This window comes from Papaver somniferum, chromosome 2, assembly GCF_003573695.1.
Source record: "Papaver somniferum cultivar HN1 chromosome 2, ASM357369v1, whole genome shotgun sequence".
In the NCBI taxonomy this organism is placed as follows: domain Eukaryota; kingdom Viridiplantae; phylum Streptophyta; class Magnoliopsida; order Ranunculales; family Papaveraceae; genus Papaver; species Papaver somniferum.
In genome coordinates this window covers 24,136,130-24,148,377 of record NC_039359.1, presented here as the reverse complement: position 1 = coordinate 24,148,377, position 12,248 = coordinate 24,136,130, and the positions used below count along the sequence as shown (strand labels likewise).

The following is a 12,248-nucleotide window of genomic DNA, read 5'->3' as shown; positions in this document are numbered from 1 at the left end:
TCCTCAAAAATAAATAAATAAAGGATAAATGGTCAAAATACCCCAATTTCGAGGGTATGGTCTGAGAAATGCCCCGAGTTTTTATAAACAGTTAAAATGCCCCAATACGTTAACTCTTCTATTAATAAATTTGGCACAAATGCAACTTCTCACATGTGAAATTAAAAGACAATAACAACCCTTCGGGGTTAAGGGTTTAAGGTTTAGCATTCAGGGTTTAGAGTTCAGGTGGCGAAGGAGGAGGTGATGGTGGTTCAGGCGGTAGTTCAGGCCCTGGGGGGCTCATGCGGAAATGGTGGTGGCGGAGATGACGGATTACACTGCACCAAATTCAAGGATTAGTAACTATATTTCGCAACAGTTTTGCCTCTGTCGCGAATTTTTAGTTGCGTTCAGTTGCAAAATTTTCGCAACAGTTGGGATTTGTTTCAAATCTCGCAACTGACTTTTTCTGTTGCGATTTGCAACAGATTGGATTTGTACGCATGCGACTCGTGGGTGTGGCTGCCCACACTTTTTAGCTGATTCACTATTCAGCCTGTTCAGATGGTTGGGAAAGCTAACTCGTATTTTTATCTCTCTTTTATAATCGGTAAAAGCCATTCTCTCTCTCATTCTCATATCTCTCTCGCTCTTCTCTTTACTTTACCTCTTCCTATTATAGCAACCATCGTTATCATCTTCATCAGATTCAAGCCTTCATTGTTGTCGTCGAATAAGAAAGCTATCCTCATACCAGCACATGAACTGTTTCTTCTCCTTTTTCATTTCACTTTTATGAAGTAAACCTAGATTCGGTGCTTTTTATTCCCCTTCAAAATCTTTAACCCGATTTGGATTGTTTAGATAAACACAAAAACACAATCTCTATGACTCAAATTAGCAGTACAGGGAGAGGGCAGTGCTATTATGATTTCTTAGACTCCCTAAAATTAAATCTCCACTGAAAACCCTAGATTTGGTCATGACCAGATTGAAAACTTCATCTTCTTCTCGTTTGAATGATTTTTTTATCTACCGTTTCATCTTCTTCGTTGTGGATTCCGCGAATCAACATCAGTAAGTATAGTTAGGGTTTTCATGTTTCTCTTTTTGATTTGAAGGTAGAAACTAATCTCTTTTAAATTCTTTTTCAACATGTTCTAATGGGTGATTGAAGGTGATTGAAGCATGAATATCAGTCCTAATGGGTTTAAGAGATTGGGTTTTCCCCAATTTTGAGTCCACGGTTAGGGTTACAGGGCTGTGAAGATGATGGAGTTGATGTGGAGTTATAGGAACAGGAATTTGTGGTATCTGATGATGATGTATGAAGTTGTTTATGGTCCTGCTTGATGCTGATGGGAAAATAGCATAGCATATTTCCAGATTTTTATGAGCAGCCTACAAACATAATTGGACTAATTCTGGTAATCTCTAACATTTCTAAATGTTCTAAAGATTGCATCTTTTTAAGTTATAGAGATTTTGTTAAATCTTGTGTTTGTTTTTGATGGGTTGAGTGTGTTAGAGGTGATTAGTTTGACATTTTAATATTATATTTGATGGGTTTTTGTTTTTAGAGAAGTGGGTTTTTAATGCATTTGCTTATATGATTTTTCCTGATGGATTAATTGAAATTTTGGTGACAAATATGTGTTTATCTGGTGTGGATTTTAGGTTGAAATTTTGGGTTTGATTTTAATGGGATTCTAAAAATTGGTCTTCATTGATAATTCTATATCATGCTTTGATTCAATATATGTGATTTCTGTTTTAGACTACCGCTAGTGTTTAATTGAGATTTTGTCAGTGGATATTTGATTGGTTAGTTGATTTGCTTGTAGAGACAAGGCTGTGGTGGTTATAAGGATCGGACAGCGATTGTTTGATTGAATGTTTTATGAATTTTGCGAAGGTATTTGTATTGTTCATACAGGATAACAATATTGAATTCTAGAGAAATTTTTGGCCGAGTACTTAGCTCCTTGTGCTAAGAAGAGGTGGTGCATTTCTCAGGTATGGAAGTGGCCGACAAATGACTGGAGTTTTTTCTCAGGTATGCTCTAGAGACTCTTTTGCATACTTGTTGTGTGAAGCATTTTTGTCATGGTCTACTCATAGTTTTACCAAAATCAAGTGATATTAGTAGTAGGTCATTCGATTTTTAGCCAAATAAGGTTGACTTGCTGATGACCTTTTTCCCCTGTACCCCATGTTAAAAAGTTTTGGTTCAAGCTTATTCCTGCTTTTATCATGTTTAAGGGTGCTCGGACTTTTATATCTTGGTCTCGAGCTTCTCTTAAATACATCATTTTGGCACTCTCTGGAAATATGGATGATGTACTAGCTACATATAAGGTGCTACAATTTTTCCGTATCTTTTTTAGTCTCATTATTTGTTTTACAGTCATGCTCTTGTTTCCAGTTTACCAAAATTACAGTACTGATCTGTAGTTTTGTACTAAAAGATTCTTAAGGTTGTTAGTAATCTCTTGTACAAATGGTCTCATGTTGGTTACTTCAATTTTTCTTATAAAACTTGCTTGTATTTTTTACTTCATTTTACTTTTGCTGGCTTTTTACTGTTTTAGCTTGCATCATTACAATTGAACATCATGAAACATGTTGAGATACGCAAACTCAAGCAAGCAGAATCTAGTTTGTGAATACTTATATACGAGTATTGATCTTAAAGACCCAATGCATAACATACCTGTGAATGATAACTTAGGATTCAATTTTGATTGTTATTTGTGAATGTTGAGTTTGGTATTTGCAAAAGAAATAATCTCAGTTTCTTGAAAATCCTGTAGCTACTTCGGATTTCATTTGTGTTATAGCCACTTTTGACCATTATCGGTCTATGCCTGTAGTAGCTATTATGCTCAAGGAATGAAGAACATCCATCTTAGAACTGATTTCAAGACCAGAACAACTTATTACAGCAGTTGCTACCTTAGCTCCATGATATGTCCATGTTCAATTGAATTAACTTAGTTGATTCAGATGTCCTACAACTCCTCTAGACTTAACTTGTCTAATAGCCAAACATTTTATATGACATGTTTCAATCTGTTGCTGGTAAATGATATTGCTTGATAAGTTTTTACAAAAATTCAAATCTAAGATTCCTTAGTAAAGCTGTTGGCTATATTGATATTTTTCTTTAACAATCGTAGGCTTAACTTTTTTATTGGTTTTGCAGGCTGATACCTGGGATGAATCAGCATACGGTGAATGTTTCCTCGCAGTTTCACGGTTAGAAAGATGGGCATGAGAAGATGTCTAAAAGCGATGTTTCATCCGCCATCCTTATCGAATATGATGAGGTATATAACTGCTAGTTCTCATAAATTTAGTTATGTGCATATGATGAGTTATACAATTGGCCCTTCATCTAGTTCTGCACGCTCCATGTCTTCAACTCACTTTGTTGTCCTCTCTGTGTAATTCTTATTGACACGGTTCTTGTTGTTCTTAATGAACCAGGAAGTTGATTTTCCGAGTATGTCCTTGCAAAGGATTGCATTATCGTTTAGTCTACTAACGAATTGCAGGTATCATTTAGTCCACTAACATGTGATAAAAAGAAGCCTAGTGTATGGTTCAACCACTCTTAAGTTTGTTGGTGCTGCCTTATCCCATAAAACATTAACATCTGGTTAAAATGTCACAGAAACGGAGTTTGAAGCTGCTCTGGTTGCGGCCTTCAGGAGGGAAAAGGAGGAACAAATAGCAATGCAGTTACTGGCTGTTGAAATTCAGGCAGCAATGCAATTGGTGAGAGAGCTGACTTCATATCTTGCATGATAAAATCTAGCTTGTTCTTTGCTTTCAGGAAATTATTTCTGAAAAATTTAGGTTTGATCTCTACTTTGAACAGGCCAAACGAAGGGAAGATGAAATTAAAAATCTGAAAAATGCTGCTTTGATTTCGCGAGGCCGGAATCAAAAGGTTGGAGGAAGTTGCATCTGGGAAGATCTCAGCTGAGGTGCATCTCTTACAGGAAAAAAAGGAATATCTGAAAGAGGTGGAATTACAGTCCTTGGAGTGAAGCTCCATATAAGGATTTGCAGAGAAGACTGCATTAGGAGGGTTATCCTTTGATGGATTCTTGGCACCGGTATGTGCATTCACTACTTTCGCTTTGTTTGCTTTCTCAAAGAAATAAAAGATTTTCATTTACTGGAGCTTATTCTTTTATTCCTTCTGAGTTTTCCCAGTGTGCTCTCCCTGCTGTGTGTCAGTTTGGAATTTCACTTCTTTAAATGCAATATATGACATTGTTAGATCTGGTTAAAAGTGTATCCTATTTGGTTTACATCAGATACCAAGGAGACATTGCCTCTATCCTGCGTATAACCAGACGAAGAAGGTTAGATCGCAAGAAGCAACAATCAGATATAAATGTTTTCTAGTGCTTCGTCTTTGGACTTAAAGGTACTGGGAAGTCATCATTGTTGAACTATTTTCTTGGAAGGTATGGTACTTGTTGAAGATATTGATGAACTAAATTTACGGAGTGATATGTCAAACCTTGTAGAATCATACTGATGTTTATCTGTTTGGTTCCTTATCTTATGAATAAGATTATACTTGTCATTCTTTTGATACTACCCACAAAATTTGCATGTCCTTAGACCTTTTGTGATGTTTTTACTTTCTGTGTAAGAACAAAATTCTTATTGATGAACTTTTCCTTATCTTAACTATAAGAAAAAAATATTTTGATAGTTTTGTTGGATTAAAAACTTGATCGTGGCTGGTTTTTACAGTTAGGGAAACTTGGTTTTGTTACAGGGAACTCTATGACCTGGTTTTGACCACTTTAATTAGTATAATTCCTTATCCCTTCTTTTCATTATATGTCAACTTACTTTCTTTTTTTGTTATTTCCGTGCTTCAGTTACCAGTGATGGAGACATTGCATAGTAGGAAGCTGGTCCATGCTAGAGGTTGTTAATCATATGCCAGAAATTTTCGTTTCAAATGTAGCTTAGTGTATGTTTCTGAACCCGGGTAAGTATGTGCTCGAGTCCCTTTGGAATACATAAGCTACGTGGACCGCCATCGCAACAAGGTACATATTGTAGTTACACAATGATGCGTGTTTGTACACCACTTGACTAAGCAACTTTTTTTGGTCTCTAACCTAATCTGGGAAATGGGAGGGAATCTCATATTGATAAAGTATGGATGATTCCTTTGTATAGTTGGGCGTTAGGAGGGAATCTCAGCTGGAAACTGGACTATAACACTCCCTCTCTGCTCACCCGTATGTTTTTCTACTGAGATTTCTTTATTTGGCTATTACTTGTCATTATTTGAAAGCAAAACAATTTTGGAAATAACTCTATGTTTGCTATTAGTTACATCCTTTCTCATTCCTTATAAACTGAAGAGTAAACCCATGTATGCCTTCTCTTTTTGAATTGTAAGATTCCTTTGTTCAATAATAAACAATCATGTGGTGTAGAAATTTATGCATGTTTGTTTTGCCTCTAAAATCTGAAGCATTTCAGTGAATTTCAGTACTTGCTGAAAAAGTTGCAGGGAAACTCTGCTTTAAGCTGATTAAATTTGACCGGTCAAAACCACTATTTTCTTTATGTTGCAAAAAGTCATATGTGTGCCAAATTCACTATTTAACTGTTTTAGATGAAAAAGTCGATGGAATGGGACATTTCAACTTTTTCCAAAAGGTAGGGGCATTTTTGAAGACGACACCAAAATTGGGAAGTTTTATCTCTTAGCCATAAATAAATATCAAATGAAATCGAATTATACACATTTTCACAATCTTTAAACTTGGCTTTATTATAAATTACTCCCTCCGTCCTAAATTATTAGTCCGTTTTGACTAAGTCAAGATATTAAGGAGACCGGAAGAGTTTACAAAACTATCCCCACTCAATGATATATTACTACTAAAATTAAAAGGAGTATATGGAGTATGTACGAAAAATACATTGGTAATTATAATATTTATAGAAATGTTTAAACAGAAGATAAAAATAAAAATCTTTATGGATTGATATAGTAGATTTGTTTCATATTGAGGAAGATATCATTTAATATTTAGATTGGTGATATTTAAAATAATTTTATAATTATAGAAATTTGAAGGATATATTTGAGAGTTTGACTAAAAAATATGACTATAAACAGAAACTGGACAGTATTTTAGGACAGACGAAAATAGAATAGAGGACAGAAATTTTAGGACAGAGGGAGTAATGTTTATTTACTAAGATGTTTTTGTGTGTAAGATTAGATTTCTTCTATCGCTATAAATGGAGACATAAATCCTTGTAATTCTACACACATCTAGTGAGAATTCTCTCTACTTCTTCTCCCTATTTCTGTCTCCTTCTCTTTTTGTTAGAATATGTATACCGAGATGGATATCGAGGTTGTCAAGTTAAAGATAAAGTGACAAAGACTCAAGTCATACGTCAAAGGTCAAAATGAAATAGTCGAGACTCAAGCTACTGGAAGATCAACGGAGATCAAGCAGTACAGAAGATTGACAGAGATTGAGCTAAGTTTACATAAATAGAAGATCTTGTGCAATTTAGCTTATTTTCTATATAAGAAAGTATCTAACTAATTTCCTATATTTTCTATATTCTAGTTTATTAGAATATTTTATAGTTAATTAAGATATATTCTCAAGAATAAGATAATATCTTGATTAATTAATTATTTACATATTCACTCTATAAATAAAGAGTGTCATTGTAAATGTAAATCATCTCAGCATAATCAGTCTGGAGATCAATATTATTCACCCCATGGGTTTGCTTGTGGACGTAGGTCGAGTTGACCGAACCACGTTAAAATCTCTGTCTCATTCTCTTTGATCTATGATCCCTCAATACTTATAATTTATTATGGTATCAGAGCGGGGAGATCCGCTCAAACTGCTTCCGCATATCATTTTCATCGATTTTGTTCGGGATAGAACATTTTTTTTTCCTTCTCGATTTCATTTTGGCACCGTGATTCATCACATATTGTGGTTTCGTGTCAACAAGTTTACTCATCATATCTGTTTTTGATGAGATCATCATTGTTTTTTTTTTCACCATATGATTCTCAAGTCGAGTTGTGGTCGATAAATCAGTGTTCAAGTTAAACACTTCGAGTCTCTCTGTGTTCAACTTGCGGGGATGTTAGAATATATATATATATATATATATCGAGATGAATATCGAGGTTGCCAAGTTAAAGATAAAGTGACCAAAACTCAAGCCATACGTCAAAGGTCAAAATGAAGTAGTCGAGACTCAAGCTACTAGAAGATCGACGGAGATCAAACATTACAGAAGATTGACAGAGATTGAGCTAATTTACATGAATAGAAGATCTTGTGTAATTTAGCTTATTTTCTATATAGGAAAGTATTTCTATATTCTAGTTAATTAGAATATGTTATAGTTAATTAAAGATATATTCTCAAGAATAAGATAATATCTTGGTTAATTAATTATTTACATATTCACTCTATAAATAAAGAGTGTCATTGTAAATGTAAATCATCCCAGCATAATCAGTCTGGAGATCAATATTATTCACCTTATGGGTTTGCTTGTGGACGTAGATCGAGTTGACGGAACCACGTTAAAATCTCTGTCTCATTCTCTTTGATCTATGATCCCTCGGTACAAAATGCATCATTGCAGGCTTCATATTTTGACTCAGTTATTTGCATATTCTTTTGGCAACTGCATGATTCAAAATGAATTATACTTTGGTTCTGTTTCCTTTTTCTTCATTACGACCTTCTTCTTATCTTCCCTAATTTTCAATCTTTACTTTGATATTTAAAAACCTTGCCCTAGTAACCACCACATGCAAGTAGACTTATAAAACTGGACAATAATTAACGTTGGTTGAACAAAAAAGAAAGAAGATAAAGATGATGATTACATCATCATTTTAGAGGCTGCTTGAATAGACCGATTCCAAGGTTGTTGAGTATTGCTCTCTAGCTAATGAAACACACTAATATGATAGGTTGTAAGACTTCAAAGACTAAGATGTTTGCACTAACCTTATTTTGGGTCTGTCTGTGGCTTGTTTACAAAATGTAAAGACTTTGTTTAATTAGGCCATCTTTCAAATTTACTAACTACTAATCATCTAAGTTGGTTGAATTTGAAATGGATTTGTATAGATGGACTTTCATTTACAGCTCATAGACTCACACTTTGTCAATGCGTGTTCTACATTACCCTGCTAAAGTTTCTAAAATATAGTAGTATTTTATTTTATTGTGCCTTTTCCTTTAATAATGTATACGAATGACTTCGATTGATTTTGATGCGCGTATGATGTTGAGGAACGATTCGTATCAAACGATCCTTATTTTATCCGGAATTTGTCATGCAATTACGTAAAGAAAAAAGAAACTTAAAAGAGATTTTAAAAGTTAAGCAAAAAAAGAAAGAAATAAGCAATTAATCTGATTTTTTTTCTTTACGTAAAAGGAGAAAAATGATTAGCCAAAAGGGGTCTGAACTCTGAAGTCTAAGAAAGAAAAATGTTTATGCTGCAACTGAAATTAAACCTACAAAAAAAATTTCAGAAATTATTATTTCTTGTATTCTGTGTGGTGTGTCCTCAATAGTTAAACTTAAACATGGAGATTTCATTAGTCTAATAACCTCGTTTCAAGATACAAGAGTCCCTCTAACACCCAATAATTAGTATTTTTCTCCAATTTCTTATATCCTTCCGGTTCTTTTTTTGCTAAAGAAAAAAAAGACAAAAACACAATAATTTAGACAAACCGAGTCAATGTAGTTTCCACCAACCATAACAAACAATTATACTGTAGTTGAGTTAACCTAATCTCTTCTTCTCAACACCATCTAAAATTATATATAATCTCAACCCTCTAGCTAGCTCATCCAACATCAAATCAGTGACAAATTAGAAGAACGAAAATGATGAGAAACCCATTTCCTCATTTATATCTATTAGCCATTTTCACTGTTCTTTTCTTATCTAAATCCTCTCATCAAGCTCTCTTAGATGATGTTAGTATCCCAGACCTTAAACTAGGCGATGCTTTCATCCCAAACCCCAGACTCCAAAGTGCTTTCGTCGCTCTCCAAGCATTGAAACATGCAATTGTATCTGATCCAAATAAGTTTACGTCGAATTGGTACGGACCCGATGTCTGCAGCTATAATGGTGTTTATTGTGCACCAGCTCCTGATGCTCCTCGCATCAGAACTGTTGCAGGAATTGATCTCAACCATCAAAACATTGTTGGTACATTACCATATCAACTTGGTTATCTTACCGATCTCGCCCTTTTTCACATCAATTCCAATCGTTTTTATGGAGGCATACCTGAAACTTTTAGGTATATGCGTCGTTTATTTGAGTTGGATGTCAGTAATAATAAGTTTTCGGGTAAGTTCCCCTCAGTGGTGTTTTATCTGTCTTCACTGAAATTTCTAGATATTCGGTTCAATGAATTCTATGGGGATGTTCCTTCGAAGCTCTTTGATATGAAACTCGATGCACTCTTTATAAACGACAACAAATTTCGGTTCACTATTCCGAAAAACTTCGCCAACTCCACTGTTTCCGTGCTTGTATTGGCGAATAACCAACTGAATGGTTGTTTCCCTTCTGATCTGGGTAAGATGGCAGGAACACTGAACGAGATTATTACCACGAACAGCGGACTTAATGGTTGTTTACCACCAGAGATTGGCAAGTTGAATCAGTTGACAGTTTTTGATGTCAGTTTCAATAATTTGGTTGGGCCATTGCCTGAGACAATGGGAAATATGAAGAGTTTGGAGCAGTTGAATGTGGCACACAATAAATTTTCGGGAAACATTCCACCAAGTATCTGTTCTTTGCCTAAATTGGAGAACTTCACATACTCGTACAATTACTTCTGTGGCGAGCCTCCAAGCTGTTTGAAGTTGCCTGACAAGGATGATAAAAAGAATTGTATTCCATATAGGCCATTACAGCGGTCATTTATGGAGTGTTCTTCGTTTCTTTCTCACCCTGTAAGCTGTAATTCATTCGGATGTTCATTAAGGACACCACCACCGCCCAAGCACTATTAGATAAGCATTATGATAGATTTGTAATATGTACCACTTCTACGATTTTATGTCAGGTTTTGTTTGTGTTTTGAAACATAGGTATACATGGGCTTATAAAAATGCCAAATGAATGTAATTCCACTTTTGTTAATCGGGTATAGCAGTGTAGCGGACATTATTTGAGCAATCTTTTAATACTTCGTGGTTTTACCGGCATTGTTGGGGATCGAAAAAATCATGATTTATAAAAGGATGTCAGTTCTACTAAGTGTTGATACTGTTTTATATAGGACAAAAAGATCTCACCAATCCTGACCGTTGGATCGATGAAATGGTATCAGCACTTAGTAGAACTGGCATCCCCTTTATAAATCGTAAAAAGATGAATTATGCATTACAACATTGTTGTGCTAAATCTTATGCATTACAACATTGTTGTGCTAAATATGATGATGCACCCGAATAGCAGTACTGCTCTTTACTCCAAGGAATACTAGGCTAGCTGTGTAGAGTCCACCTTTCCGAGTTAATCGTGATTCTTCTCTAATTTTCCTCTTCTATGTATATCAACTTAAGAGTGTTGTTTCTTAGAGTTAAGTTAGGAAACCCTATACTCGTAGGAATTTTTTTTTCTTCCAAAGCTTTGTATATTGCCCCTTCCTATACGGTGATATATAAAATTGTTTATTCTTTTCGGGGATTTAACCTCGTTAAATACTTTTTCTTTTTGTGCGTGCGTGACTCTGTTCTTGGCAATATTGAAGTACCACTACAGCTGTGCATGCTTAACGCTTTCGCAGGTTTTGGCGCAACAATTGGTATCAGAGCAAAGAGACGCTCTTGCATACGGGTATTCATATTGCAGTAAAAGTGAAGGTATTTTTTTTTGAAGATTGCTTGAGGTATCTGATCTTAAAGGTTCTGTTTTTTTTATCTATATTTGGTTTTTTGTGAACAATGGTTGATCCGATAGAACAATTGGAGTCCACAAGTAAAGATTAAAAAAAAAAAAAAAAAAAAAAAAAAAAAAAAAAAAAAAAAAAAAAAAAAAAAAAAAAAAAAAAAAAAAAAAAAAAAAACTTCATTCACATAGGTACAAGTTTTGCTATCTCAAGCTCGTTGTCAATGTTGGGTGATCAAAACTATATCTTGATTTCTTCTACTAAGTCAAGTTTCGGATAGGTTAGAATTGTAGTTGAGTATCAGATATCACCCTTGAAGACTGCAGATCGGCGAGGACATTTTGCAGAACTTTTGTATCATGTATGTGAATACTGAACCATTCTATTTTACTCATTATACTATCATTTTATCTATTGAGACTATGTCGTATTACTTATAGTAGATTAACAAAGAAGATGTTTCGAGTCAAGCTTGTCTTGTGAAAAATCTCGAAATATGATTTAGCGACTGGATGTTCAAAAGTCCTTTACAATATTAGTTCTACGAATTAATTTGAGGATCAACTGAAAATTGCCCATGAAATTATTATATCACTTGAGAATGTTTCAATCATCAAAAGAGAGATATATAAACTTACTGAATTTTTACACAGGGTAGGTTGGCGAACTCAGTTTGCAAACCATAAATATCTGAAATTCATAAATACAGGAAGGTTGGCAAACCAGTTCGTAAACCATAAGTTCAGTTGGGAACAGTTCACGAACCTGGTTTGCGAACCTTCGTGAACTGAATTTTATAGGTTAGATTAATTGACTAGCAGTTCGCGAACCCAGTTCACGAACTGCAGTCAACTGAGTTTCGGAGTTTAGTAGGGTTGGCGAACTCGGTTCACGAATCGTTGCACCCTGGCTTGTGAACAAGCCCTACGGTTGGCGAACCGTTGTACCAACTGTACTAACAATGTTTAGCAGATGCTCAAAGACTTTATTGATTTATCAAAACACTTAGGTGTTTGATTCATGATTAATTTCTTAGGTGTTTGAATGAACATCAATCAGCTTTTAGTTCTTTGGCTAACTTGATAAACTAAACAGTCATTATACACGGTTACTGAACTCGGTCTAACTGAACCTTTGTGTATAGTCTTTTATTGTAGTTTGAGACCTATTTTGTTTACTTGATTCTCAAGTTATCTTAGCTTGAATTCTAAGCTAACCCTGGTCTTTGAAAAACTACAAATAGAGCATCTCTGTCAACTTGGAAAATTAATCCCTGACACTTTG

General features: G+C 34.7%; 1 protein-coding gene and 1 long non-coding RNA gene across 8 annotated transcripts; both read left to right on the top strand.

Annotated features, from left to right (window-relative positions):
* Positions 1–636: 636 nt before the first annotated feature.
* LOC113347159 lies at positions 637–5,483 on the top strand. 7 transcript variants are annotated; one of them, XR_003358767.1, is made up of 11 exons: positions 637–1,059; positions 1,160–1,409; positions 1,827–1,897; positions 1,999–2,038; positions 2,245–2,340; positions 3,188–3,311; positions 3,472–3,539; positions 3,659–3,762; positions 3,866–4,106; positions 4,311–4,463; positions 4,890–5,483. It is a non-coding gene; the product is annotated as an uncharacterized LOC113347159 (long non-coding RNA). The 7 variants fall into 7 exon arrangements; XR_003358763.1 differs by lacking the exon at positions 2,245–2,340; XR_003358766.1 differs by lacking the exon at positions 2,245–2,340 and having other exon boundaries at positions 1,827–2,038; positions 4,890–5,063; positions 5,197–5,483.
* A 3,405-nt stretch (positions 5,484–8,888) lies between these two features.
* Positions 8,889–10,213, top strand: LOC113353049 (leucine-rich repeat extensin-like protein 6). The gene has a single exon (XM_026596770.1). It carries the CDS (start codon positions 8,935–8,937, stop codon positions 10,081–10,083), a length of 1,149 nt encoding a protein of 382 aa, XP_026452555.1. The 5' UTR covers positions 8,889–8,934; the 3' UTR covers positions 10,084–10,213.
* The last annotated feature ends 2,035 nt before the right edge of the window (positions 10,214–12,248 follow it).